A 26,544-nucleotide genomic window follows, 5' to 3' on the forward strand; every position below is an offset into this window, starting at 1 on the left:
CCATTTGGGGATCTGATAGTATTTCTGATTGGCTTAATGACCTGTGGAGCTTCTCAAAGTAATGTTTTCTTCACCTCAAAACATCAAGCAAACAAAGTCTGTTTTTACATCCATTGAGAATTACAATGGTTTCTCAATGTATTTGAATTTTTTCCCCAGCTCTCTCCCTTTCGATAACCACTCAGTGTGAAAAGAAAAATGTAATGCTCTGATCCAGTGGAAACACCATAAAATAGGCCTACCTGACTACTTCTTATTAGTGCTTGACTTGGACTGAAATAGGTTCTGGTACTCATTTTGGGTGCTGATACTATTTACATTTATGTGCAGGAGCTCCACAATACTTTTGAGCTAATATTCTATAAGAGGAACAAGGACATTTGAAGTGCCGGTACTTTGAAGTGCCGGTTTGTATAATTTTCATTTAGATTTGGATAGAATTTTGATTAAACACATGACAATGATTTTGAGATATGAAAACATTATTATAAATTATATTAAACTGTTTCACAAAAAGTTGCATTTAAAAACCATAACTGGCACGGAGATTGGTAGAAATAGTAAGATAAATTGGCATTCCACATGAAAGGTTGCCGACTCCTCGTCTAGCCTATTACCAGCAACTTCAGGAGATTGATGGCAGAACTGCTAAAGCCAGTAGGAGCGGGAGGAGAATAGTTGGGTCAGGTTAAGGTGTTTTTCTTCTGGTTATCTAGATCTCTGGCTCCTTCTTGAGGCGTTTGTCTTATTTCATCAAACTGTAAGCTTAAAGCACCAAACAAGCTCAATGCATATAGTTAATTTTATTAAAACACACAGGGTGTGTCTATATATAGAAAAATACACATTTAAAATGATTTTGTCGGGGACAGCCTTACTTGTTTGTCCCTCCTGAGTCACCATAGCAACAACATGGCCACTTCCTCAAAATAGTGAACTAATCTAAGATAAATCAAGAAATCTGATATTAACTTAGACTTTTTTGTAGAGGACATCTAGCTACGGTGTTTGGTGCAGAATATATCAACAACAAAAAAATGCATGGAAAACTACTCAGTGCAGTCTATCGAGTCGGGAAAGTCTGGCTGTGAGCTCAGGACTGATTCCTGAAAACAATAACATGCATACAACGTCATGCAAGCTAACGGCTCGCGTCGCGTGCGCGTTGCAAAATACATTTATAAATCTATGTTATTCAATTATTGCACCCACACTGCTCGCACACGTCAACGAGCATCTGCGTTGCCAAGGGCTAAAATAGAAGTCATTCCTATTTCTGACGCAGATAATGCTGCAAGTTCTGCCTCTCCCATCTCCTCATCGGTTTATAGAAGCAGGTACCCACGTGCCATCTCCTCATTGGTTATACCCACGTGGGTGATTGAAAGATGAACTGTTTTGCCGGTTGTCGTGATAATACAATGAAAGTTTAGATGCCAATCACCATATCAATTCAAAGATGAAAAAGCCTGGAAGGAGGAGAGATGACTAGAAACGATTCGGTTGACCGTTTTTATGTGTGGATTAATTGTCAGAGTAGAGGACCTGGTGCATTTCAGGTAAAATAACAACCCAATGTTTATATCCCAGGACAAATTAGCTAGCAACAGCATGCTAGCTAAATAGGACAAATTAACTAGCAAGTGCCAGCTAACTAGCTAAATTGCCATACATGTTTAATGCTTTTCGACCTGTCCCCAAATTAATGTCATTGGTTCAGAGTTTGTTTTGATATTTTAACCTGCGTGTCGTGATCACGTTTGGTGTAGGGGGACAAAATACATTTATGCACGATGACCCACGCACGCAGACAGTTTGGGTTCCGTGTAAAGCACAAGCTACACGCTGTTTATCAGTGCCCAGAATCACTTGCTAGCTAAGTTCCAATTCTGTGTTTGCCAATGTAGCTAGCAAGTAGTAGCTAGAAGGCACATTGAGCAGCCAGGCCACAATCAGCTTAACAAGTCACTGGCGAAGTGTGTGCTTCGGTGCCGTTTAGTATTTTTTGTACAACTTTCTCACTATCTATTACCGTAATGTGTGTCTGTCTGGCAGTGTTTCATAGGGAATTATTTTACAAAAAAAAGGTTGCGGGGGGGGACACAAGACGCTAGCAAATGTATTTTGGAATATTGACAAGTTGCAGTTGGGATACGCTCTGATCGTCTTTATTCTTATTTTTCCCCAAAAAGTGGATAACACTATCAAACACATCAGTAAGTGGCCACTTAATCCTGTGCCCCTCAGCCCTTAATTATTTCAAAATAACATTGGCGACGTGATTTCTTGTGCAAACAATTCTGAGGCGCTGCGTAATGGGCAGCTCTGTCTCACTGTCTGGAGGTTCTGAGTGCTATGATTGGCTAGAGCATGCACAGCGAATAGAGCACAATCAGCACAGCTGTTTATCTCATGTTAGTGGGCACTGGGCAAGTGGGCATGATCGTAACCCATACCCAACCCTACAGTAAGTCGTGACGAACTCACAAAACTATTAAGACCATTATATTATTATTAAGACCTATTTACACTTTGTAGTCAAATTTGTTTCTGACTCATATTGATGCCACATAGAACTAACTTCTCTGGTTTAAAACAGCCTATGGAGCAGTTTACCTTTAACTGGAGGGGGCATAGGAATAGACAGCATAGGTATGCTCTAGTACATTTACTCAGGATATGTGTTCATGGCTACCAATGCATTGGCAGATCAGATCTAGACTGTAGTTGGATCTACAATGGTATAGTCAAACCTTAACCTCTTCTAGAATCCTCCACACCACACATCAACCATTGAAACACGCCATGAAAAGATACACATCAGATCAATATGTAAGTGTCAAGTCCAACAGCTAAGCTATGTCCATGACCGCAGCCAGGGAAGAGGAGGAACTGTGAGGAAGAGAGAGGGCTTGCAGAAAGACCAGACAATTAGTTACAGAAAAAAGTGATCATATTCAAAATAAGAGATAAAAGTATTGTGCGCAAATTGCAATTTATTCAAACCTCGAGTACCCCCAACAGTACACATTTTATTGTAACCCTGGAAAAGCACAACTGATTCAACTTGTCAACTAATCATCAAGCCCACAATGAGTTGAACGAGGTGTGTTTGTCAAGGGCTACAACGAAACTGTGTACTGTTGGGGGTACTCGAGGACCAGGGTTGGGAAACACTGACTTAAGTGATATTTATTAATCAAACATGACTAGACAAATTTATCCATGTCCGAGTCCACCCGACAAAAGCAAGGGGCAGGCGTCTCTGGTCTCCATGTGATACTGGCATGACCTTGACGTTAATATTTAAAGAGTGCACCCGACAAGTGTCCCCTGTGAAGCTGTAAATCAAATGGCAGTGCAGGGATCAGAGAGACAGATGGACAGACAGACAGAGACAGATGCACAGACACAGACACACACACACGCCAAACAAACAGGATCTAACATAAATATACTATGAAACAAAGATACATTCTATAAAGAACAGTTGTAAAAAGCTTTGGAGCACCTTAAATTAAATGTTGGGCAAAAAGGCAAACTCAGCTCCATCATTCATTGAATCAAATGGCTCATTCATCACAAAACCCACTGATATTGCCAACCACTTTAATGATGTTTTAATTGGCAAGATTAGCAAACTTGGGCATGACATGCCAGCAACAAACGCTGACACTACACATTCAAGTATATCTGACAAAATGATGAAAGACAAGCAATGTAATTTTGAATTCCGTAAAGTAAATGTGGTAGATGTGGAAAAAAGTATTGTTGTCTATCAACAATGACAAGCCACCTGGGTGTGACAACTCTGATGGAAAATGACTGAGGAACATAGTGGACGATATTGCCACTCCTATTTGCCATATATTTAACTTAAGCCCACTAGAAAATGTGGAACAGTGGGGTCTGTGACGAGACACAGGCACAGACATGTGCATACACACACAGTAACATTCGCACCATATACACTCGTACACATGGATTTTGTGTTGTAGTATAGTGGCCTGAGGGAACACACTTAATGTGTCGTGAAATCTGTTGTGAATGTATTGTAATGCTTTTAAAATTGTATAAATTGCCTTAAATATGCTGGACCCCAGGAGTAGAGAATAGCTTAGCTACTGCCTCGGGGATCCATAATAAATACAAATACAAATAACAGTGAAGGTATGCAGGAAGCTACGGAGTCACCTGTCAGAGGGATTACTTCCTGGGTCTCTGTAAATTATAAAGGGAAAAGGTTGCCACCCCTCCCGATCTGGTATTGATTTATCCGCTGAGGCAAAGATAGTATATTACTGTATATTGACAAGATAGTCAAGTTACCTCTCTAACAATGGAAATACATGTCCTCAAAGGTGGAAAGCAGATAGGATGAGGCGAGAACAGGTGAGACCATTCTAGCCAATGTGAGGGCAGATACACGCATAAACAAGAGGCCATAAAGATGAATAGAGGGCTCATCTTGGTATTTGTGCCATTATAGTGTCTGTGACAGCATGGGCAGCGCCATTTAGGCCATCTCCATTTTAAAGTAGCACATCGGCTGATTGCTCCGAACTCGTAGGAATCCCCACCAGTTGACTTCTTTTTAAAATGGTGGAAGCCCTCAATGGCAATGTCCATGCTAAAACGGATTATATCCATGATGAGTCCTTTATCTCTATGACAACAGGCACAACTCCGATATTTTTTTTTTAATGTAACCTTTATTTAACTAGGTAAGTCTATTAAGAACAAATTCTTACTTACAATGACGGCCTACAAGGGAACAGTGGGTTAACTGCCTTGTTCAGGGGCAGAACGACAGATGTTTACCTTGTCAGCTCGGGGATTTGATCCAGCAACCTTTTGGTTACTGGCCCAACACTCTAACCCCTAGGCTACCTGCCGCCCAGAAGTTGTTGCCAAAATGCCCCGCTTCGCCAGTTCCTCTCTGGCTGAGGTCGGACACTCATGGGTGCAGTGGGATACAGACTTGACTGACCTATACCGCATCTCAGTGACGTAAGCAAACACACTGACACACACACACACACTGTAAAAGCTGTCCTGCAATGTTATATAGTAATTCTATCATACTATGTGACCAGGTCTTTGAAACACATCCATTTGCATCACTTCCGTCATCCCCATCACACAGCAATTAACAGGAACGTCTCAAACGGTAATAATGGCAAAACACATAGTTATTCCACTTCAAGTCTTTAAAGTCTTACCAAAAAGTAGTCTCTTCAAGAGCCCCGCCAAGCAAAACAACTAGAACCAAATCCTTGACAATGATCAATTGTCTAAGTTCTAAAGGGCTCAAACCCTTCCCTGGTGGTCCAACTCAGCATAACCATTTCCCAACACTCTCACTATCAACATGTATTGATTAGCCTAATCAGCCAAAACTGCAGATACATTTCAACCCAATTGTTGGAAGGTGGATGTGTTGTTCCCAAGTGGCCATGTTAAGAGCATTGAAGCATGTCTGTGCTGACCAGTACCCTTTTCACATGATAATACCAACCCAAACTGTACTAGTATGTAATGGCTTAAGTTGACACAGCTCCGCTCAGTAGTGTGAAAAGGGCATAGGACTACTAGGGTTGGAGAGTATGACTATCGGTCCTGGAGGGTATAGAAACTAAATATTGCATTCAGAGCCACTCCTCGTGAAGTACCCAGTGGGATCTCCCACCATGCACTTCACCTGCCAGCTCCAATCTGCTCAACACCATTAACTGCTGCTGGATTGTGTAATTGCTGGCAAGAAGCGATTCACATTTGAGCTATTCAAGCTATTCATATTTTATAATGTGTTAAATTAATTTGGCCCAATATTGTAGGGAGCAGACTTGCTGAGGCTGGGGGTCTGTGCGCATTCGATATCAATAAGTGTTCTCTTATTAAATAATGGCTTGACCTTGGCGAACACCTTTAGGGCATTTGTTCCACCACATGTTTTTTCTTCTTAATTATAATGGACAGAAGAATGGGGCAAATGCTGGCACACTGCCAGTGACACACACACACACACACACGCACACTTGTACTGGACACAGTGTGAGAGGCCCCATAGTATACTGACTCCTGCCCCTGTGCAAGAGCCCCCTCCAAATGCTGCTGGTCATTTCAATCTAAAAACGGCACATATCAGTACAGCTGAACTTCACTCATGCATCCCAGTGGCACTGGTGTGTGAGGTATGAAATCGCAGTGATAACTTGCAAAGTGGCATGTTGCCACCGAGGCGAGCTAATTTAGAAATCTCACTGCTCCTCACTTTCCAATAACTTGATGGAAGTGTGGCACTGTATGTACAAATCCTATCTGCCTGGGAACATGTTAATTTCCATAAGCAGCCATAACTGTCTCGGCTGGTGTAGTTATCACATCACATTTGTATCTCTGCCTTCATCTCTAATAATACTGCACTTCAAAAGTGTTCTCTCTCCATCTCTGCTTCTCTTTCTTCTTCTCTCTCTCTCTCTCTCTTTTGCTGCCTCTCTCTTACTTTTCCTCTCTCTCTCTCTCGTTTGCCCTCCCTCCCTCTCATCATCGCCCTCCAAACACAGACCCACACCTCAAAATGCCATCAAAAGGCATGGCGCCACACAGTAGACAGACTGCCACTTCCCCTCAATTGCCTCCTACACCCCACAGCAATGGCAAACACGTTTGGTAGCCCGAGAATGCGTTGTGGACTATAGCAAGCTATGGTTGCCATGGGGACCGCTGCATCGCCACATGCCTGTGCGGTGTGGGTGGTTATGGGAGAGAGAAAGAGAGAGGGGGAGACTTGTGTCCATGGGGCTTAGTGGAGGAAGACTGCAGTTGACAAACTCACGGTGACCTTTGACCCCTATCCAATGCTGCACTACATATCTGAGGGCGGGGGGTCACAAACACCCACTTCTTCAAAGCCCCAGTGGAATTCATGCTATAGCCCCTTTATAACTGGAAAGCCTGCATAGCTATATGGCGGAGAATATTGTTTAATTCTGCCATAAGAAACTGATGTATGGTAGGTATGCTTTTAAATTAAGCTATTTCTCTTATCTTTGTCCTTTTCTTCCTAGCTGAAATGTTATCAAGAAACATTTCAGATCAGTATGTCGGTATCTTAGCATACCTGTCTCTAACCATGTATCAGAATGCCCAGGGGGCCACAACATAGGATTTGACAGGAAGCTAACATTTCACACACAATGCTCCAGTCTGTTCTTCACTAGGGGCGTTAATAATCTCCCCAGCATGTGTTTATCAGTATTGGACCTGTAGTCAGCTGTGTGTCTACGTGTGTTTTGTGTGTGTGTGTGTGTGTGTAGGCAGACCGAAACCTGCCAGTCTGTTGGGGTGCCGAGCGATCCGAGGGGACGTGCAGTGGACGGCGGCGGGCGACCACACACACATGCAAACACACACACTCTCTCCTGGGCCCCACTGTGTCTAATATGTTCAGCATAATGTCACCCTTTGGGGATGTTTGCCTTTGTGTTAATTACACAACACCAGGAGCCCTCATTTAACACACACACACACTAAGATATACACACACCAGTGACCGAGTGCCAATGACCAGTCTGGTGTAGCGAAGAGTAGAGGAGGAGGGTGGATAAATATGGCAGCACAAGTATAAGACAACAGTGGGTAATGAAGCGTTGAGAGAGAGGGTTCATTACAGATCTGCCTCAGCCTCGGCTTAAGGTTAGCCACAGCCCCAGCCTTGGCTCTTACGTCTTTAATGAACATACTGAGCCCTCCGACGCGGTGGGCTGGGGGGGGGGGGGGGGGGGGGGGGGCATAATATGCTCTGCATAATCATCCACTACGGCGTTAGCTCATCATCGCTTGGCACATCCCCATGCCCCCGTTCTAGTGCCTAGCTACTGCCAATACTGTAAGACGAGCTGAAACCCTGAACGCACAAACAATTAACCTCAGAGCATTAAAACGGCCCTCTCTTCTGCTTCCGGCCTGGCTATCAGCTCTCATTACCGCCTGCTATCCACCCAGACCATTACAACTCTGGGAGAAAGCAGCTGGAAGCTTCTGTTTCTTTCAGTTTCCTCTAACCGCAGCAAGAAAACTGGTGTTGTGGAGAACCACAAGGGTGTGTTGTTGGCCAGTTATTGTTTGGCCCTGGGTGTCCAGTCCACTCCTCCTGGGCAGCATGTCAGGGGCAGAGTAATGGTCTGCCAGGTGAGCCACGGGAGCTTTAATTGCAACGCTGGGGAGCCGGGAACTTCCAATCGTCAATTATGGATACGGCCGTAGCAGGATGTGTAAAAGATGTATTGCGTTTCCCTGGGATAAATTGCTCTCGATCGATCAGATTGTTAGGTAAGGGAGGGGATATGCCCGCTGTTGATGATGTGTGTATGTGTTTGCTTGTTTGCAAGTGTGTGTACATTCTCCCTCTAATTGAGTCTGCCGTGATCTGTGGGTTGACTACACCTTGGTGACCTTTGCACAGAGGGGTCAACAGCTGCAGAGAGTGGATGAGAGGCCTGGGTAATGATATGCCACTGCTGCAGCACTGCTCTCCAAGAATCAAGCACTAATACAGCCCTGTGCAACGGCAAACAACACAGCAAACACAACATATAGCATTGATTCCTCCATCCCAGAGTCAACACAAGCCCTAGCGACTAAAGACATATAGTGTACCGCCTTGTAAGTCAGACTCAATAACAGTTCAAGTTGAGGTGGATGATACTCAATTCAAGCCAGGAGAGTAGTGCTTCTCTACGGCTCTATTTCCACTGCAAACAGTGACAACTATATGATATACACTGAAAAGAAATAAGGAAAAAGTGAGCTTCAATTTGACAAGGTAAAAGTGTGCTGCTGAGTGGGCAGCTGCTATTCAGCCAGTAACGTGGATTTCAATCCCACTGAAAAATAAATTAAGCAATACGTCTCTATATTGGTTTGGAGATTAAATATTAATTCAGTGGTGTGGTTTACTGAGAAGTGTGATTAAAATGAAATCAAGGCATAACAGTGGTGGGCGATTCATTTCTCTTAACGGTGGCGTCAGAGGTGTGTGTTTTATCTCAGAGATGCCTGTGGCCTACGAAAGGTTAATAAACGGATTCACCTTAAAAGGATGTTCTGGGGTTTTGGTAATGAAGCCCTTTATCTACTTTCCCAGAGTCAGATGAATTCATGGACACCATGAGTCTCTGCATCCAGTATGAAGAAAGTTAGAGGTAGTTTAGCGAGTCAATGCTAACTAGCGTTAGCACAATGACTGGAAGTATATGGTATCTACAAGCATGCTAGCAGTTACTACAGACTCCCAGTCGTTGTGCTAATGCTAGTTAGCAACTTCCTTCAAACTGCACGCAGAGACATAAAAATGGTATCCACGAGTTCATCTGAATCGCGATGTATTCCTTTAAACCAGATGATAACTATATGGAAGAGAGGAAGGAATAAAGGGAGAGTGTGCAAGAGTGCAGCCATTACCTTTAATGCAAATTCACTTAGCAGTCAAACCGACATGCTACAGATGGGGTGTCTGGACTCCGGTCTTCAAAAAAAGCATGCTGCGGCTTACCTACTAAGCAGTCTCCGACCATAGGATGAGCAAGGCAAACTGGACTCACATCCAGCAGAACATTACCACACGTAGGGGGTATGTCACCGGTGATTCAACTAAGGCTGCAGCTAGCGATTAGCTGAGGGTCAGAGTGTTAGACTCAGTCAGGAGAAATGATGAAACGCTTCCCTGAATTGCAACCCCCTCACCCCCGCGGTGGGAGGGATTTAGCGACACCCACTGCGACAGACGAGCAGGGAAAAAGTTGTGCAGTGGTTGTATCTGTGAGGAAACGGCTTCACATCAGCTCCACGCTGCCCCGAGGGGCCTCACTCGCCATGATCCCTTAGTGTTTGTTTACAGCTCTAAAGATAGGGTAAATTTTTTTAAATGTCCCGAAACATCATTAAAATAACGGCTCCCGTTTACAGGAGACTCGTTTGGGGCCGCTGTGCGTTCAATCATCACTTGTCGGTTTATGGGATTCTATAACCAGCCATCCCCGTTATACTGTTATATGCAAAGACTACAACCCAACTTTTTTTTAAATCTCTCCACCTTGCACCATTAAAATGCGTCACCATCTACAAATAGCTGAAAATCAAGGAAGGTGTGAAGTAAAAAAAAGAATCGCCAGTCAAAAAGAAAGAGGAGATACTGGGCTGTCAGAATGCTTTGGGGAGCTATTGAGGATATGTGGCATATTAAGCGAAAAGTTGAAAAAATAAAATGTCACCGGTTTTAAAAGCAGCTCTCTTTTCTGTAAGTGAGTCCATCCTTCCATCACCAGCAAGGAGGGAATTCAGAGGAGACATATCAGGTCGAATGAAAGAGAACTCTCCCAAGCATTCAGACTGAGTGATTGAAACAGCTGTGGTATGTGGAGGGAGACAGAGAGAGAAAGAAAGAGAGAGGAGGGAGGGATCACAGCAATCAGTGTAGCGGCCTATGCGCCCCGAAGGGAATCTGTTAAAAGTGCAGTGGAGAGAGCATGCACATCCTGTGCCGAGCTGCCCAGTCTTCTGGACAGTGAGGGTACAGGTTAAAATGGCTCTCTCGGTCATACACCTCTCCATCTCTCTCCATCTCGCACTCAGTCATTTCTTTCCCTTCAATTCTCACACATTTCTTTCCTTCTCTGTCCTCTGAGGTTGGTTGTCTTTTGGAAACACCATCTGATTAAAGAGACAGCGGCCATCTCTTACAAGTCCCCCCTTCTCTTCTCCCTCTCTTGTCTCTCTTCTGTTCTCATTGGCTCTGGAGAAGAAGCACTTTCCGACTATTAAGTCATTCGCCAGGTTGTGGGCGAGGAGAAGTCAACATCGTTTTTTTCAGAGAGGCACCATCTTGAACAAGGTGCGCTCTGATTGTTTACCCAGGGCTCACCGACCGACACTTGAGGCTGGAGACACTTTTCCCCCGTTGTCACCTCGCCCCTTCCTCCCTGGCCTCTCTCCCAATACCTATCCAGGCAGTTTGGCCTGTTGTGGACACTTGTGGACCCAAACCAATTCCACCCGAGAGCCCTAAAGACAAATTTAACATGATAACATGTCACAACCTCTGGGCCTGGATTGTGCAGAGGAGAGGGGATGACGGGGGGGAGCCGTGGCCTCTATGCACCTTTTTGATTTGGAAACTAGAGGAGTCAACCTGCAATTGGATCCAATATGATTTGGGTGAGTGAAAAAAAGTGTCCAATTGAGATAAAACAATACCCAGGCAAATTACTGGCTGTCATTTCAGTAACCACACTGATATGCTGAAATCGGTGTACATTTAAGTACAGATATGAAATACAAGAGGTGGTCGAGTTGTTTTTAACTAGGCAAGTCAGTATAGAACTACCCCAACCAAACCCTAACCCGGACGACGCTGGGCCAATTGTGCGCCGCCCTATGGGACTCCCAATCACGGCCGGTTGTGATACAACCTGGAATCGAACCAGGGTACACCTCTAGCACTGAGATGCAGTGCCTTTGACCGCTACACCACTCGCCACAATGTGTCAAAAAACAAGCCATGTTAGAGGCCTAGCTGAGAATATACAACAGGCATTGGTTGAGTAAAACAAAATATATCAGTGCCTGAATACCCATCAGGGTTTCCCCTATATTCAAATAGCAGTGGCAATGCTAAATTGTTACCACCACTCCAAATGGATTTATTTTAATTAATTAGTTATCAACCTCTTGCATACTAGTGTGAATATTCTAGAGCATTTTAGAGCAAATTATGTACTGATTGGTTTCAAACAAATACACATTATTTGTAAGAAAAGTCTTAACTTAGCAACTTTTTAGCTGAATTATTTCTGAAATCCACAAAAGATTGCTAAGGAACTCTACCAGTGGACAAATTACAGTTTATCATCTCAGCGAATGTATTTAGATCAATTCAAGTCTAGCTGAGTCACTTAAACTCTGGAGTACCTCCTCACCGTGATCATTACCAGTTCTTTGGTCATTTATAACGGTATGAATAAAGATCAGACTCCAAAATGTGGGGTATATGATACAGGTAAGTGGTTGTAACTTGTCACTGATCTTAGGTAGGATATAAGTCCATGGGAAAGCACAACTGCAAGTACACTCCTTCAGGTGAATGTGTTAAGAAAATGGGAGCGATTGTTGCCAAGTAGAGACTTGTCTTGTGCAACATTAACAGGACAAAGCCCATGTACCTGGATAATGTAAACAGACCTCTTTAGGAAAGCTTTGAATGAAGACTGGCCATTTGAGGTCTATGTAATACACTAAAGAGGCAGAAGACCAGGTCTGATGGACTGGCTTCACTTTCAAATGCACACATACAATACATACACACGTGCACACCCACACAGTAAAAGTTATTAAAGTCAGCACTTCTCGTTGGATGAATGTTGCAACGCAAAGTACACCTGAAGGCAAATAAAGCTAGCAGGACGTAGGTTGGAGTCTCTTAGCAGGCAGCTATTAAACAGGCCAATATTTGGAGTTGAGGGGGGCTTAAAGTTAAAGTATACAGTAGTTACCCAGAACAGTCTTAAACAGCCCTCATCTGAGCAGAGAAGATTAAAGTCAGTGGGACATTGCGGGGAGGCGATATGAAGTGGAAAACGGTCAGGAACGAGCTGGGAATAACAGCCGCCTTGACTCGCCTCTCGATCCAGGTCACCCCCTGTGGCCTAGCTAATGTACAATAAACCAATTACAAGACATTAATATTTAAGGAGCTCATTTCACTCATATGCGATTTATAAAAACTGTGGAAGGATGAGTAAGGAAAATGGCTGCCCCCAAACAGAGGGAAATTAGCATAGGGTTGCATTTTGCTTTATTAAGACAAATTGTCCTGGTGCTCGAGAGCAATTAGACAAATGGCTCCCATTCTGAAATGTGCCATCAGGCGGCAACGAAGGCCCTGGAAGTCAGATTTTTCATATTAACACCACATTTGATTATCTGCAAGGCAGTTTTGCTGAATATAATTATGTGCATCTCCAAATTCAATGGAGCATAAATGGGGTCTTGGTTTAGCCACACATTTTGGCAGGGGAAGAAGCAAACCTCTCCTTTGCAGAAAGTGTGGTGGTTTATCAGAGAAGTGTACGCCAAACTCACTTGTGATCTTGTTTGGGCAACAGCACTGCCGTGAGAGAGTGTGCGTGCGTGCATGCGTGCGTGTCTATGAGACTGGGCAACCTCAACTCCAGATGGTAAATGAGAGGTCCAAGGATGAGCGGGTTTCTGGAGCGGTGCAAGGGGGGACAGGATGGTGATTTCGAGAGAGAGAGAAGGGAAGGGAGGAGAAACATAAAGACTTGGGCAGCTCTGGCAATAAACAACCTCATCCTCAGGGAGGCACAGTGTACCATCACAATCAAACCCCTGTTCCAAACATCTTCAACACAGCGGTTATCAACTGATTCCTTTATCATCGTACTCCCATGCTCTGCTGTTAATATGATCTAGACTGGGCACAAACATGGTGTCTATGGAACAGAGCACCTGACTAATTTGCCAGCAGCCTTTATTACATTATCGGTGTCTAAGGAGACACACATTCTGATGACGGTCAAGGGATGTGTCGCTTCGGCTCGGTAACCGGCTTCTCAGAGGGTTACAATTATCATCTAGTCGTCTGGAGTCGATGGGATGAAAAGTGGAACTTCCTTCACAATTATAAGTCTAATATTTTGTCTGAGAGGGTAATATAGCTCAACTACAATAGATGCGTATGATTCCCATTGTTGCTGGGTGACCCTGAAGCAACAGCCCAATAGTGAACCAGAGGTACTACCCATTTTGGCCATTCTCCTCAGGGGATGGGGAGTTTGTGTGTGCGGTTACTGGACAGGGACCTATGTGACTTGGCGGAAGCCCCCTTTCCTGGTTTGAAGCAACAGCCCAATAGAGAACAGCACTGGCATTGCCTATTATAGCTCACCAGGGGAGTCTGACTGTGTGTGCGGCTACTGGACATGGGCCTCACAGTTGACGGAAGCCGCCCTTCCTGTTTAGAAATACTGCAGCAAAGTTTGAAGGGAGGCTTGGTATCCTCGGAGGAGCCTTTGCCACGCATGAGCACCTTTGATCAGGGTACTGGGTCAGCCTGGGTGTAACAAAGGTATTAGGGAACTTTTTAGGGCAGTCAGAGAGCCGCCTATACCCCCCGCTGATTCCATCATTACCATCGCTGCAGCAGTGTCATTACCATCCCGTTGCTAGGGCTTTGTAGCAGGGTTTGTGGCTCGGCTAGTGGTTGGTGTGCATCGCCAAGGGCGGGAGCGACACAAGGTTCTAATGGGAGATGAATCTTGTTGGGAGGAGAGCTGAGGGATATGATCAAATCCTGGATGATAAATGGTGGAGCCCCGGCCAGAGTTGCCTTCAGGACTCTGAGGTTTGGTCGTGGTCTTTTAGAGCTAACCTTTACAAGCATTAATGCCAGCTTGCTTTCTGGAAATGGGAATTGGGCATTATTGCTAAAGCTAAGAGAGAGCAGGACACCAGAGCAGAGGTGGATAATAGAAGAGGGAGAGGGTTAGCAGGACAAACTCTGCACAAAATTGGTAATATATCCACGCACACAGAGATATTGCACAAAATAATAACCTTCTGCGATTTTGGCTGGAACGTGGGTTTCACAGTTTGGAGTGTGTTGGGTTGGCAGGCATATTCCCTGTCAACGTCGCTTTTCTTTCTCCCAGCAATTGTAAATTCATGTTTATCAAATTGGAAACACCACTGCACGTGTGATCTGTGATGATGTTACGACACTTTTACTGCAGCAAATGTCCATCAGGGAAGAAATCCACAGCGAGCCTCCATCCGCTACAGCTTCCCTGTGAACACACTTCCAAAAAGAAATCTAAGACCTTAGTTGAATTATGTTCAGATGGGATTTTAATAGCTTGGCTGAACCCAAACAGTCATTTCTCGACCTGTAGACCATGACACTCTCTCTCTCCCTGGCCTCCGCGGGTGGGCACCGGATGGAGTGCCGGGCTCATTAGCAGCCTCGCCATCATTAACATAGAGGCATGCTGGGAGAGGGAGGGGCCGGTGAACTTGATCAGAGGGGTCGAGCACAGCCGCCAGGCTCCTCCCCGAGAATTATGGCTGGGCCAGCTAACAACCCAATTATTGACATATATCTTCATTAGGTTTATCAGTAGAACCGCTAGTGTAGCGCAATAAGGAGGGACCCCTACTTACAGACCACTTAGTGTACACAACCATCGATCCACTCTATGCTACACTACACTAGAGATTAAGAAGTGCAGTAGGATTGGGGAAAATGACGCAAGAGACAAGTAGCGAGGCCAAGCCTTTTCTCCATCAACCTTCTTAAATAAGTGTAATATTTATAGTCATATTCTGTTTTGTACAAATAAGGTACATTTACACGGAATAATGCATATGCTGAAAAATATGTATCAATATTGACAAAATTTGAAATACAGTTGACCTGTGGTGTCAAAATCATTCCATGGAGGGCCTAGTGTCTGCAAGTTTTTGTTTTTTTCCTTTCAATTATGACCTAGACAACCAGGTGCGGGGAGTTCTTTACTAATTAATAACCTTAATTCATCAATCAAGTACAAGGGAGGAGCGAAAGCCCGCAGACACACAGCCCTCTGTGGAATGAGTTTCACACGTGTGCAGTAGACCAGGCTTGTCATTTAAGTGTTATGCTACTTTTAGTTGTTTTGTTCAGGATGGTTTCACTCTCTTAGTTTTGTTGCTGCCACACACTGATTAAAAGCAGTGAGGTCTTCTCGGAACATTCGGAAGCCTCAAACACATGTCATCATTACATCAAGGCATATGCCCTCTGTGTGTGTAGCAGGCGCAGTTGGCAATGGAGAAACGCTATTAGGAGAGAGCAGGTTGAAGAAGTTTGCCAACATCAATCTTATTTCAAACAGAACTGAAAAGCCTGGCCGACAGAATTGCTTTTCAAATGCAGCAGGCCGTGCTAGGCGCTCAAACCACAAGTACATCTGATTTGATCCCAGGAGCTGAACACCGGCAGAACCGCTGATTGATACCACCAAGTGAAGGGACTCCGGGGTAAAGAAAAGAGAGAATGATAGAGGGAAGGGAAGAATGAGTGAGGGAGGAGGGAAAAGCCAAACTACCAGTTCTACAAGGGAAACCAAATAGCAATACAATGAAGTGAGGAGTTGCTCTGCTCTCCGGAGCCGATTTAAATAAGCCAGAACAAATAGACCCTAGTGGACACATTTCCCCCAGTGTTGCAGCAAGGTCTGGCCTGGCAGAGAGAAGGGGTTGTTTGGGGGCAGCAGCTTTGATGGGGATGGACAATTATTGACCTCCACTCTCTCATTCTTGGTAGGAGATGATGGGCAATAAGGGTCTCCTTAGCAGGTTATGAGGGCACAGGTACAGTGGGTGACCTTGCTGTAACACTGTACAAAGTATCACTTCCCTTCCTCTTCCTTGGGAGATCAGGTCGATCCACAGAGGTGAAGATGGGCCTTAGAATCCAAAGGATAATAGTCCCACGCATTACCATATCCGCAGTCAGGCAACATCTACAGTTCCGGTGAGGAAATGAAATTTAAAGCAATGTAAACAGACTAGACCTTATATTCAGCAACTCTGCTATCAGCAGGCCCCTCTGACAACACTGCCGGCTTCCAGCGTTGTTGCTAGGATGTTGGCTGTTACTGCAGAAAGGTAGCCATAATTGGAAATACAGTAGGAATCTGATCATCTTAAGAGGCGAGAAGCAAAGCTGTAAATCCCTGTTGATTACGGTTTCCCCTTTCTTGTTAAAACCAATTAAACGGCACGGCTCGTAAAAGAGTGAGGCATTTTTTTCAGCGGGTGTTGTTTTCAGACAATGTGAGTAACAAGTGTGACTCCCAAGGAACAGCGAGTTAAACAGAAGCCTTTTTGCACCATTTTCCCAGGGCAGTTCCAGGTTTACACCTGTTTGCCTCATCTTTCATGATGACGCGTGCTTTAGTTATAAATACTCCAGTCAAGATGGGGGGGGGTGGGATGTGGTAAAAAAGAGTACGAGAAAAAAACACAAATGGAGGGCAGGCCAAACTTTTCGCCAGAAAAATAAAGGTTGCAGATTTTCCAGATATATTAAGTTGGTTTCGAGTAGGAACTTGTTTGGTAGGATTTATAGTCTTTGGTAATATGGTAAGACGGTGAGGCCTTGTGAACTAATTCCCCTTCCCAGGCATCACCTCACACTCTAGAAAAATAATACTCTCCATCTGGTACAGGAAGCTCAACCAGCAAACATGTGTGTCACGTGTTATTGTCAACACTGTGCTTCTGGGAATCCAAAGATGAATAGTCGGTATAGAAATGGGGTCAGGCTCTTTGACAAAGGCTGCATAACAGTAACATGTTAAAGCACATGTTACTGTAAGAAATTCTTAGATCTCATGAGTTAAAATGATTCCTATTGTAAAGTGAAGGTAAAAAAAATAAAAAATAAAATACAATGGGTGCATCTCGTTTTTTTTGTAAAATACTATCGCTCCCCTCCGCGATACCATCGCACGCCAAAGGCGTTTTCACCCGCTTTTAACTATGTCTTTAAAAAGAAAAAAAAAAAGAGAACGGTACTCAGGATATCAAACATTAAACAGCATTTTTCATTCATGAGTGTATCGTGTTCTGTTTCAACAACAGAGGGAGAAAGAGCTGAATCTGTGAACATGCTGCGGGAGTAATTGATAGGGATCCAGCTAAGCCTTTCGAAGCTGCCTGCGGGAACGCAGAGCTTACCTATAGAACCCGACTGCTACATGTATGAGGAAGAATTTGAATTTGAAAAAGACACTGAAAAGAAATCTAAAGCACAGTTACGCTTCTTAGGACCCTGTAAAACGCAAATAAAGGAAACATAACAACTATAAGAATGTAAATTAAAGAGAAAATGCAAATTAAAAGAAAATGGAATACAGTAATAAATATTGCATAATATTGTATTAATAAGTATTGTTATTTATTTTTTTTGCAGGATCTGTATCCCTTGTTTGTCCGAGGTGAAAATGGATAGGAATTACACTTCTGAAAGAACAGACAAGTGCAGCACACAAAAGTTACTATTAATTATTGCTGGTGTAAATTAGTAACCATGTTTCTCCACCGGAACGCTATGGTTTCCTTGTTTGTGTGTTATGTTCTTGTGATCTCTTCTTCCCTTGCTGATGCCATGTTAAAAACCAAGCAAATGGCAGAGAACAAAGCAAAAACACCTATTTTTCTCTCTCTCTCTCTCTTTAAGACCCTGTGGATGTTTTCAGGCGTTGCTGAAGAGCGGAGGAACTGCGGAAGAACAGACAGTCGGTGAATCCCAAACTACCCCCTCGCCCCTACCAACTCGCTCTGAGGGCCCTCCGTTGTCATGTGTTGCTGACGAAACTCAGAGGTTGAATTCCAAAGGGTGGTGATGGGATCAATAAACCCATCAACTTAGGGACAGACTCCAGACTTGAATGACGCAATTCATGTTCCACTTTTAAATGTGAGCATGAAAATCAAATTAACAAATTGTTTAAAAAAATATAAACCTCAGTAACAGTTAAACATTTAATTACATGTGTCAAGTTTGGAAATCAGACAAACAAATGCACAATACATATAATTAGGCACGCCGATCCATTCTTTTGTATGAAATTGCGCAAACATATTGCAGTGCGTGTCAGGGATAGCACTTGGCTCTGAAGCCTGCAACCTTGTTGGCTCAGTCGAAGTGGCCATCTGAGGGTCTAATTAGCCCCTACGCCCTTGATAATTTTCACTCCCTCAGCTTTGGGACACTTGTGCAAATGGCGGTGGTGCGGGTAAACGTATCAATGGAGGGGCAAGGGGAAGGTGGTGATTTGGGATACAGCCTGTGTCTTGTCGTCTCTCCTGCAGAGAGAGCAGTGACATGGCTCTTGGCCTTTACCTTTTGCTTCATTAAGCCCAGCTAAATTTGCTCCCTCGTTCCCGCTATTATTCTCTCCGTCTGCATTGTGCCAGCCAATCACATCCCAGCTTAAGGGCTACATTGCTGTTTATTTCATGGAGCACCAGAGAGATTAGTTTTGTTATGTAGTCTTCAGGGGAGAGAAGGAGTGGAGAGGAAAGGAGGGGAGAGGAGTAGAGTAGGAGCGGAGAGGAGGAGCAGAGAAGAGAGGAGAGGAGAAATGCCAACAGTCTGGCTTGTGTCCTGACAGACAGTGAGGAGACACGGATAGTCAACAGGATTGGGGTCAATTTCACAAATGAATTTCTAATTCAACTCTCCCTGTAAATTCCATTTAATTCAATTCAAATTACAGGTCAGTCTTAGAATTCAGAAATAATTTAATTTCTCTGAATTGCAATGTTAGGTCAATTCCAAGAATTAAATTCCCAATTCCAATATTATCCCCAACAATTCCCCAAATTCCCATTTTAATGAAATTCCCTCAGGCTTTCCGGCTGATCATGTCATTGTTCAGATAGCATAGCTATACTAGAAATATAGGAAAGAAGATTGACATCCTACCGTAATAGTTGAGACTATGTGCTTTCACTCCACTGTACTGGGAAATGTACAAATATTGAACATTGCATTTTGAGTCCAAACAGTCTAATTCAATTCCAATTCCGTTACTCGAAGAACAACATTTGAATTTGAATTTGACTTCAAGAGTAAAATTGGAATTGATCTCAACCCTGGAAGTCATCACACCCACCAACTCAGAGAAGACCTGTGATTCCAGTTCTGTATGACAGAGGTCCTTCAGTTTACCCCTACGCTCCCACTAGGGCAGGAATTACAACCACCACACACCCTCTCCCTCAAAAAACAAACTCGCTTTCCTTCGGCTTGTGTTATTCATCAGCAAGTTAGGTAGTCTGGATGTGGATCTCAGAAACAAACTGAGAAGATAAACTCCCAGAGCTTCCTTCACTGGGTCTCCCTTTGGAGGAGCATCTACTGGACTGGAAAAGGCTGTGCCAAGTCAAGTGTGACTGTCCTCAGTTCAGTCACACACATGCATACAAACACACAAAGATATATGCAAACGCATAAATACACCCACACAGAGAAATGCAATAACATTTAACTTTTTTTTGCAAGAATTCACATTGTGTGGGAGTCATTTTCATCACGTGCACACACACACACACACACACACACAGACACACACACACACACACACACACACACACACACACACACACACACACACACACACACACACACACACACACACACACACACACACACACACACACACACACACACACACACACACACACACACACACACACACACACACACACACACACACCGAAAGTCACTCAACAAATACAAAGAATCCCTACTGTATCTCCAGCTTCGAAACCCTGACACACAACTCTAATTGGCTCAGAGAGATTTCAACACACAACCATCCACAGCCGGAATGTTCAAAGACACAAGAAAAGGAGGATGGTTTTAACGATAATCAACATTTCACGGAGACAAATTGTTTCCTAAAGTGTCTGGAGATCAAAGCCACTTGGTTTCCCAGAGCCGGGTGGCCAAACAAAGTGTGTGTGTGTGTGTGTGTATATTCATTAGTAAAGGATTGGAGAGGCCTAATGGGGCCTGCTTACCTTTGGTCCTGGAGGAAAAGCTGAGGGAGAGCTGGGCAAAAAGGTCTTGGTTCTCAAACTTCTCGTCTTTGACTTTGATCCAGAAGCAATTCTCTGCCATTTCCTGAGGTACTATCTGCAACAACACAATGAGGATTAATTTATCGCAAGGTGCAATCAGAGATTGTCATTCCTTCCACAGCCGGTCTGGCTACCACTCCACTTAAATGTCATTTCTTCAAACCCCACTCATTTTGTGTGTGTGTGTGTGTGTGTGTGTGTGTGTGTGTGTGTGTGTGTGTGTGTGTGTGTGTGTGTGTGTGTGTGTGTGTGTGTGTGTGTGTGTGTGTGTGTGCGTGTGTGTGTGTGTGCGCATTGGTGATCACCCGTCACCCATTGCACTCCATTGATATGCGCCAAACACAGCACAAACCCCAAAAATATTAATGGATTAAAATGACTAGGTTGAGACGCTTGACAACTTCGCTGCATGAGAGTTGATGAAGAAGCTATTACATCAACACTGGAAGTCAAATGATAATGCAACATTAATAAAACGGAAGAATCAAATGCTTTATTATTTAAATATCGAAAGAAATCTGGCTACAGACAGAAACATAACACAATTTGAAATCATATGGGGCAGAGTCTTACGAGTATTAGAAACATCATTGGGTGTGGATAGGGTGAGAATGTGAGACTGAGCAAGTGTGATGTCATTGATGTTTGTGGAAATGCATGTATGTAAATGTTAAGTTGTTTATAGTTTTTTTTCTATGTATGTTTTTTTTTTATTGTACAAAACACACACACACAAAAATGCACGACATGACGAAAAGTATGTGGACAACTGCTTGTTGAACATCTCATTCCAAAATCATGGGCATTAAAATGGAGCTGGTCCACCCTTTTCTACTCTTCTGTGAAGGCTTTTCACTAGATGTTGGAACGTTGCTGTGGGGACATGCTTCCATTTAGCCAGAAGAGCATTGGTCGGCACTGATGATGTTAGGCGATTAGGCCTGGCTCGCAGTCGGCGTTCTAATTCATCCCAAAAGTGTTCGATCAGGTTGATGTCAGCTCTCTGTGCAGTCCAGTCAAGTTCTTCCACATCGATCTCAACAAACCATTTCTGTATGGACTTGCTTTCCTGAAACAGGAAAGGGCCTTCCCCAAATGTTTGCCACAAAGTTGGAAGCACAGAATTGTCTAGAATGTAATTGTATGCTGTAGTGTAAAGATTTCCCTTCACTGGAACTAAGGGGCCTAGCCTGAACCATGAAAAACAGTCCCAGAACGTTATTCCTCCTCTACTAAACTTTACAGTTGGCACTATGCATTCGGGCAGGGAGTGTCAGCACTTGGTGGTCCAGTTCTGTGAGCTTGTGTGGCCTGCTACCTTGCGGCTGAGCCGCTGTTGCTCCTAGACATTTCCACTTCACAATAACAGCACAGAATTTTTTGGGGACAAACTGATTTGTTGGAGAGGTGGCATCCTATGACGGTGCCACGTTGAAATTCACTGAACACTTCAGTAAGGCCATTCTATGTCCAATGTTTGTCTATGGAGATTGAATGGCTGTGTGCTCGATTTTATACACGTGTCAGCAACGATATGGCTGAAAAAGCCAAATCCACTTACTTTTGTGTGTATATACAGTACCAGTCAAAAGTGTGGACACACATACTCATTCAAGAGTTTTTATTTATTGTTAATATTTTCTACAGTGTAGAATAATAGTGAAGACATCAAAACTATGAAATAACACATATGGAATCATGTAGTAACCAAAAAAGTGGTAAACAAATCAAATATATATTTTATATTTAAGATTCTTCAATGTAGCCACCCTTCGCCTTAATGACAGCTTTGTACACTCTTGGCATTCTCTCAACAGCTTCATGAGGTAGTCACCTGGAATTCATTTCAATTAACAGGTGTGCCTTGTTAAAAGTTAATTTGTGGTATTTCATTCCTTTTTAATGCATTTGAGCCAATCAGTTGTGTTGTGACAAGGTAGGGGTGGTATACAGAATATAGCCCTATTTGGTAAAAGACCATGTCCATATTAATGCAAGAACAGTTCAAATAAGCAAAGAGAAACGACAGTCCATCATTACTTTAAGACATTAATTTATGAACAAATGTACACAGGTGGTTACATGCAGCTCTCGTTTTGATCACAAAACAAGCACATCTACTCATGCTGTAAACAACAGTCCAGTTCAAAGTGAATGCACAGATCCATATAAGGCAATGACTATTTGCATATAGGCCTACAGCAGCTCTGATTGTTCAAGACCCGTGTAACACATCACAGTAAAATAGAAGGATATATTGCAAAATGACATAGCAAAATTGTAGTGTACTGGGAAAGATGGGTTAGTCTGTGGACATCTGAGGGTAGGAATTAAGATTAGAGTGTACTGTATATGTGAGTGAAAATAGCTGTAAGTAGCAATCAAAAGCCCTAGACTAACACTGAGGTATGTGTTAAACTATGTGCTAAACTAAAGGACAGATCTACCATACACAGGGCTATTGCAACAAACTCCGAGGCTACGGCCGAGGACATGAACAAGATGTCCTGCTATGATTCTCCACAGAACCATCAAACAGGCAAAAGGACAATATAGGGACACAGTGGAATCCTATTACACCGGCACCGACGTTCGACGCATGTGGCAGGGCCTACAGTGCATTACGGATTACAAAAGTAGACCTAGCCGTGATCTATCCAATGATGTGTCTGTACCATGCACGAGGGCCCCCGCCATCCCAGAGGACAGGGTGATCTCACTCTCCGAGGCCGACGTGAGTAAGGTTTTTAATCTGGTCGACACATACTGATGGTACTCCAGGGTGCGTTCTCAGAACATGCGCAGACCAGCTGGCAGGCCTCTTCACAGTCCTTTTTCAACCTCTCCATGTTCCAGTCTTTAATCCCCACACGTCTCAACCTGACCACCATCATTCCTGTTCCCCAAAACTCTAAGGCTTCCTGCAACAATGACTACCACCCTGTAGAACTAATATGTGTTATCCTGAAGTGCTTCGAAAGCATGGAAAATCACCTCACTCAAATGTGCATACCGCCCCAACAGATCTACAGACTATGCAATCTCAATTGCACTCAACACTGCCCTCGACCATGTGAAAATTATATTTGTTGACTACAGCTCGGCGTAGTGTCATCGAAGCTCGTCACCGAGCTTGGTACCCTGGGACTGAACACCTCCCTCTGCAACTGGATCCTGGACTTCCTGATGGGCCGACCCCAGGTGGTGAGAGTAGGCAACACCTCCACCATGCGGACTCTCAACACGGGGGCCTCTCAGGCGTGTGTGCTTAGCTCCCTCATGTACTCCTTGTTGACCCACAACTGTGTGGCCACGCACGACTCCAAATTCATCATCTTGTTTGCCTGATAACCAACAGGGAGGAGGTCAGAGAACTGGCTGTGTGGTGCCCCGAACAACAACCTCTCCCTTAGCATCAGCAAGACCAAGGAGCTGATTGTGGACTACAGGAAACAGGAGGGTGGGGGTGCGCACCCCCATCCACATTGACAGAGCCACAGTGGAGAGGATCAAAAGCTTCAAGTTCCTCGGTGTCCACATCACTGAAGACTTAACATGGTCCTCTCACACCAGAACAGTCGTGAAAAAGAAACGGCAACATAGGCTGAAAAAAATGTGGCTTGGCCCCCAGCTGCAACATTGAGAGCATCCTGACTGATTGTATCACCATCTGGTATGGCAACTAGCTCCGCACATCATTGGTGGCGAGTTCCCAGCCATCCAGGACGTACATGCCAGGTGGTGTCTGAGAAAGGCCTGAAAAATTGCCAGATTCCAGCCCCCAGAGACATGGACAGTTCTCCATGCTCCCATCGGGCAGGCAGTACCGGTGCATCAAGGCTCAGACAAACAGAATCCTTAACAGCTTATTCCCCTGGACTGCTATAAGACTGCTATATGGCTAACATCTACTGCTCTCCCTCTCCCACAGACTATCCACACTGACTCGATGCCCACTCACGTCCATACCCACTCAGACACAACCTACGCTGCTGTTAAAATGATTTTTGATTAGATGTATTATTCCATTAAGCTGCTGTCAATTGATTATTGATTGCCGTTACCATTAGTATTTATCCTGCTAAAGATCATTATTACTCTTGTTCACATGTATATATTGACATTACTATATTACCAAGTATTTATATATTCCTAATACCAGTAACTGTTTAGCCCTGTTTACATGTATAGTATATCCTACTACCAGTCATATTTTGTGTATATATCCACCTCAACCACTCCAGTACCCCTGCACATTGAATAAGGTACTGGAAATGACCTGTTTATGCTAGTGATTTCAAACACCTTCATACTGTTAATGTTTCCCAGTAGTTATAAAAAGTCAAGCACGAGAGGAGAGAAGAAATTGTAACATTGTTAAGACCTATAAAAGAATTGAAGTTATATTTTATCGCCGACCCGTAGGCATACTCACTGCCAGTGAATGAATTGTGTTGGATAAACTAATGCAACACAACATGTTCCGTTTACCAAAAATTCTAATCGTTAATAATACAACTACCAATAATAATAATCCTACAATATTATGCTGAGATATTGTGAACATGTATAATGTATTAGCCATTGATATGAAAACTGTTGAGCAGTGTTGATAGTGATATTGAGGAAATCTAAAGTTGAATTAATCAAAGAACTGTTTAGATACATTTTGGATTTCATTGTTACAGCCCAGGCTCAAAAACCTTTCAGGCCCTCATTCTCGAGACAGCTTAAGCTGGAGTGACGTACACCCAGAGCTCTGCAAAACTCAGCTGTGTGAGTAACAGTACTTAATGACAAGCTATAGGCCCTCTGCCTAGTTTGAAGGTGATCTGCCTTAGAAGCCAGCGTCGGCATATTGTAAAGATAGTGCGTCTTTTTGTCCGTTTGAAAGTTCACATGCCAGTGTTTATCAACATACAGCGCATTCGGAAAGTATTGAGACCCCTTGACTTTTTCCGCATTTTGTTATGTCACAGCCTTATTCTCAAATGGATTGAACAAAAAAAAAATCCTCAATCAAATCCCGATAATTACAAAGCAAAAACAGTTTAATTTTGTAATTTGCAAATTAATAAAAAAAAATAAAAAAAATACCTTTATTACATAATTACTCAGACCCTTTGGTATGAGAATCGAAATTGAGCTCAGGTGCATCCTGTTTCCATCTCTCATCCTACAACTTCATTGGTGTCCACCTGTGGTAAATTCAATTGATTGGACATGATTTGTAAAGGCACACGCTTTTCTATATACGGTGCCACAGTTGACAATGCATGTCAGAGGAAAAACCAAGCCATGAGGTCGAATGAATTGTACGTAGAGCTCAGAGACAGCATTGTGTCGAGGCACAGATCTGGGGGAGGGTACCAAAACATGTCTGCAGCATTGAAGGTCCCCAAGAATACAGTGGCCTCCGTCATTCTTAAATGGAAGAAGTTTGGAACCACAAAGAATTTTTCTAAAGCTGGCCGCCCGGCCAAACTGAGCAACCGGGGGAGAAGGGCCTTGGTCAGGGAGGTGACCAAGAATGCAATGGCCACTGACAGAGGTAGAGAGTTCCTCTGTGGAGATGGGAAAACCTTCCTGAAGGACAACCATCTCTGCAGCACTCCAACAATCACACTTTTATGGTAGAGTGGCCAGACAGACTTTTACTCCTCAGTAAAAGGCACGACAGCCCGCTTGGAGTTTGCCAAAAGGCACCTAAAGGAGTCTCAGACCATGAGAAACAAGATTACCTGGTCTGACGAAACCAAGATTGAACTCTTTGACCTAAATGCCAATCGTCACGTCTGGAGGAAACCTGGCTCCATCCCTACGGTGAAGCGG

General features: G+C 43.7%; 1 protein-coding gene across 5 annotated transcripts in view; it reads right to left on the reverse strand.

Annotated features, from left to right (window-relative positions):
- LOC129828030 (protein diaphanous homolog 2-like) overlaps positions 1-26,544 on the reverse strand; it is a 644,069-nt gene that overhangs the window by 399,724 nt on the left and 217,801 nt on the right. For all 5 annotated transcript variants that reach the window (XM_055889439.1, XM_055889440.1, XM_055889442.1 and 2 more), the window contains one exon: positions 20,653-20,767. In XM_055889439.1, coding sequence (XP_055745414.1) covers positions 20,653-20,767 — 115 coding nt within the window. The remainder of the gene's footprint in view (positions 1-20,652; positions 20,768-26,544) is intronic.

The sequence above is a fragment of the Salvelinus fontinalis genome, chromosome 29 (genome assembly GCF_029448725.1).
Source record: "Salvelinus fontinalis isolate EN_2023a chromosome 29, ASM2944872v1, whole genome shotgun sequence".
NCBI lineage: Eukaryota > Metazoa > Chordata > Actinopteri > Salmoniformes > Salmonidae > Salvelinus > Salvelinus fontinalis.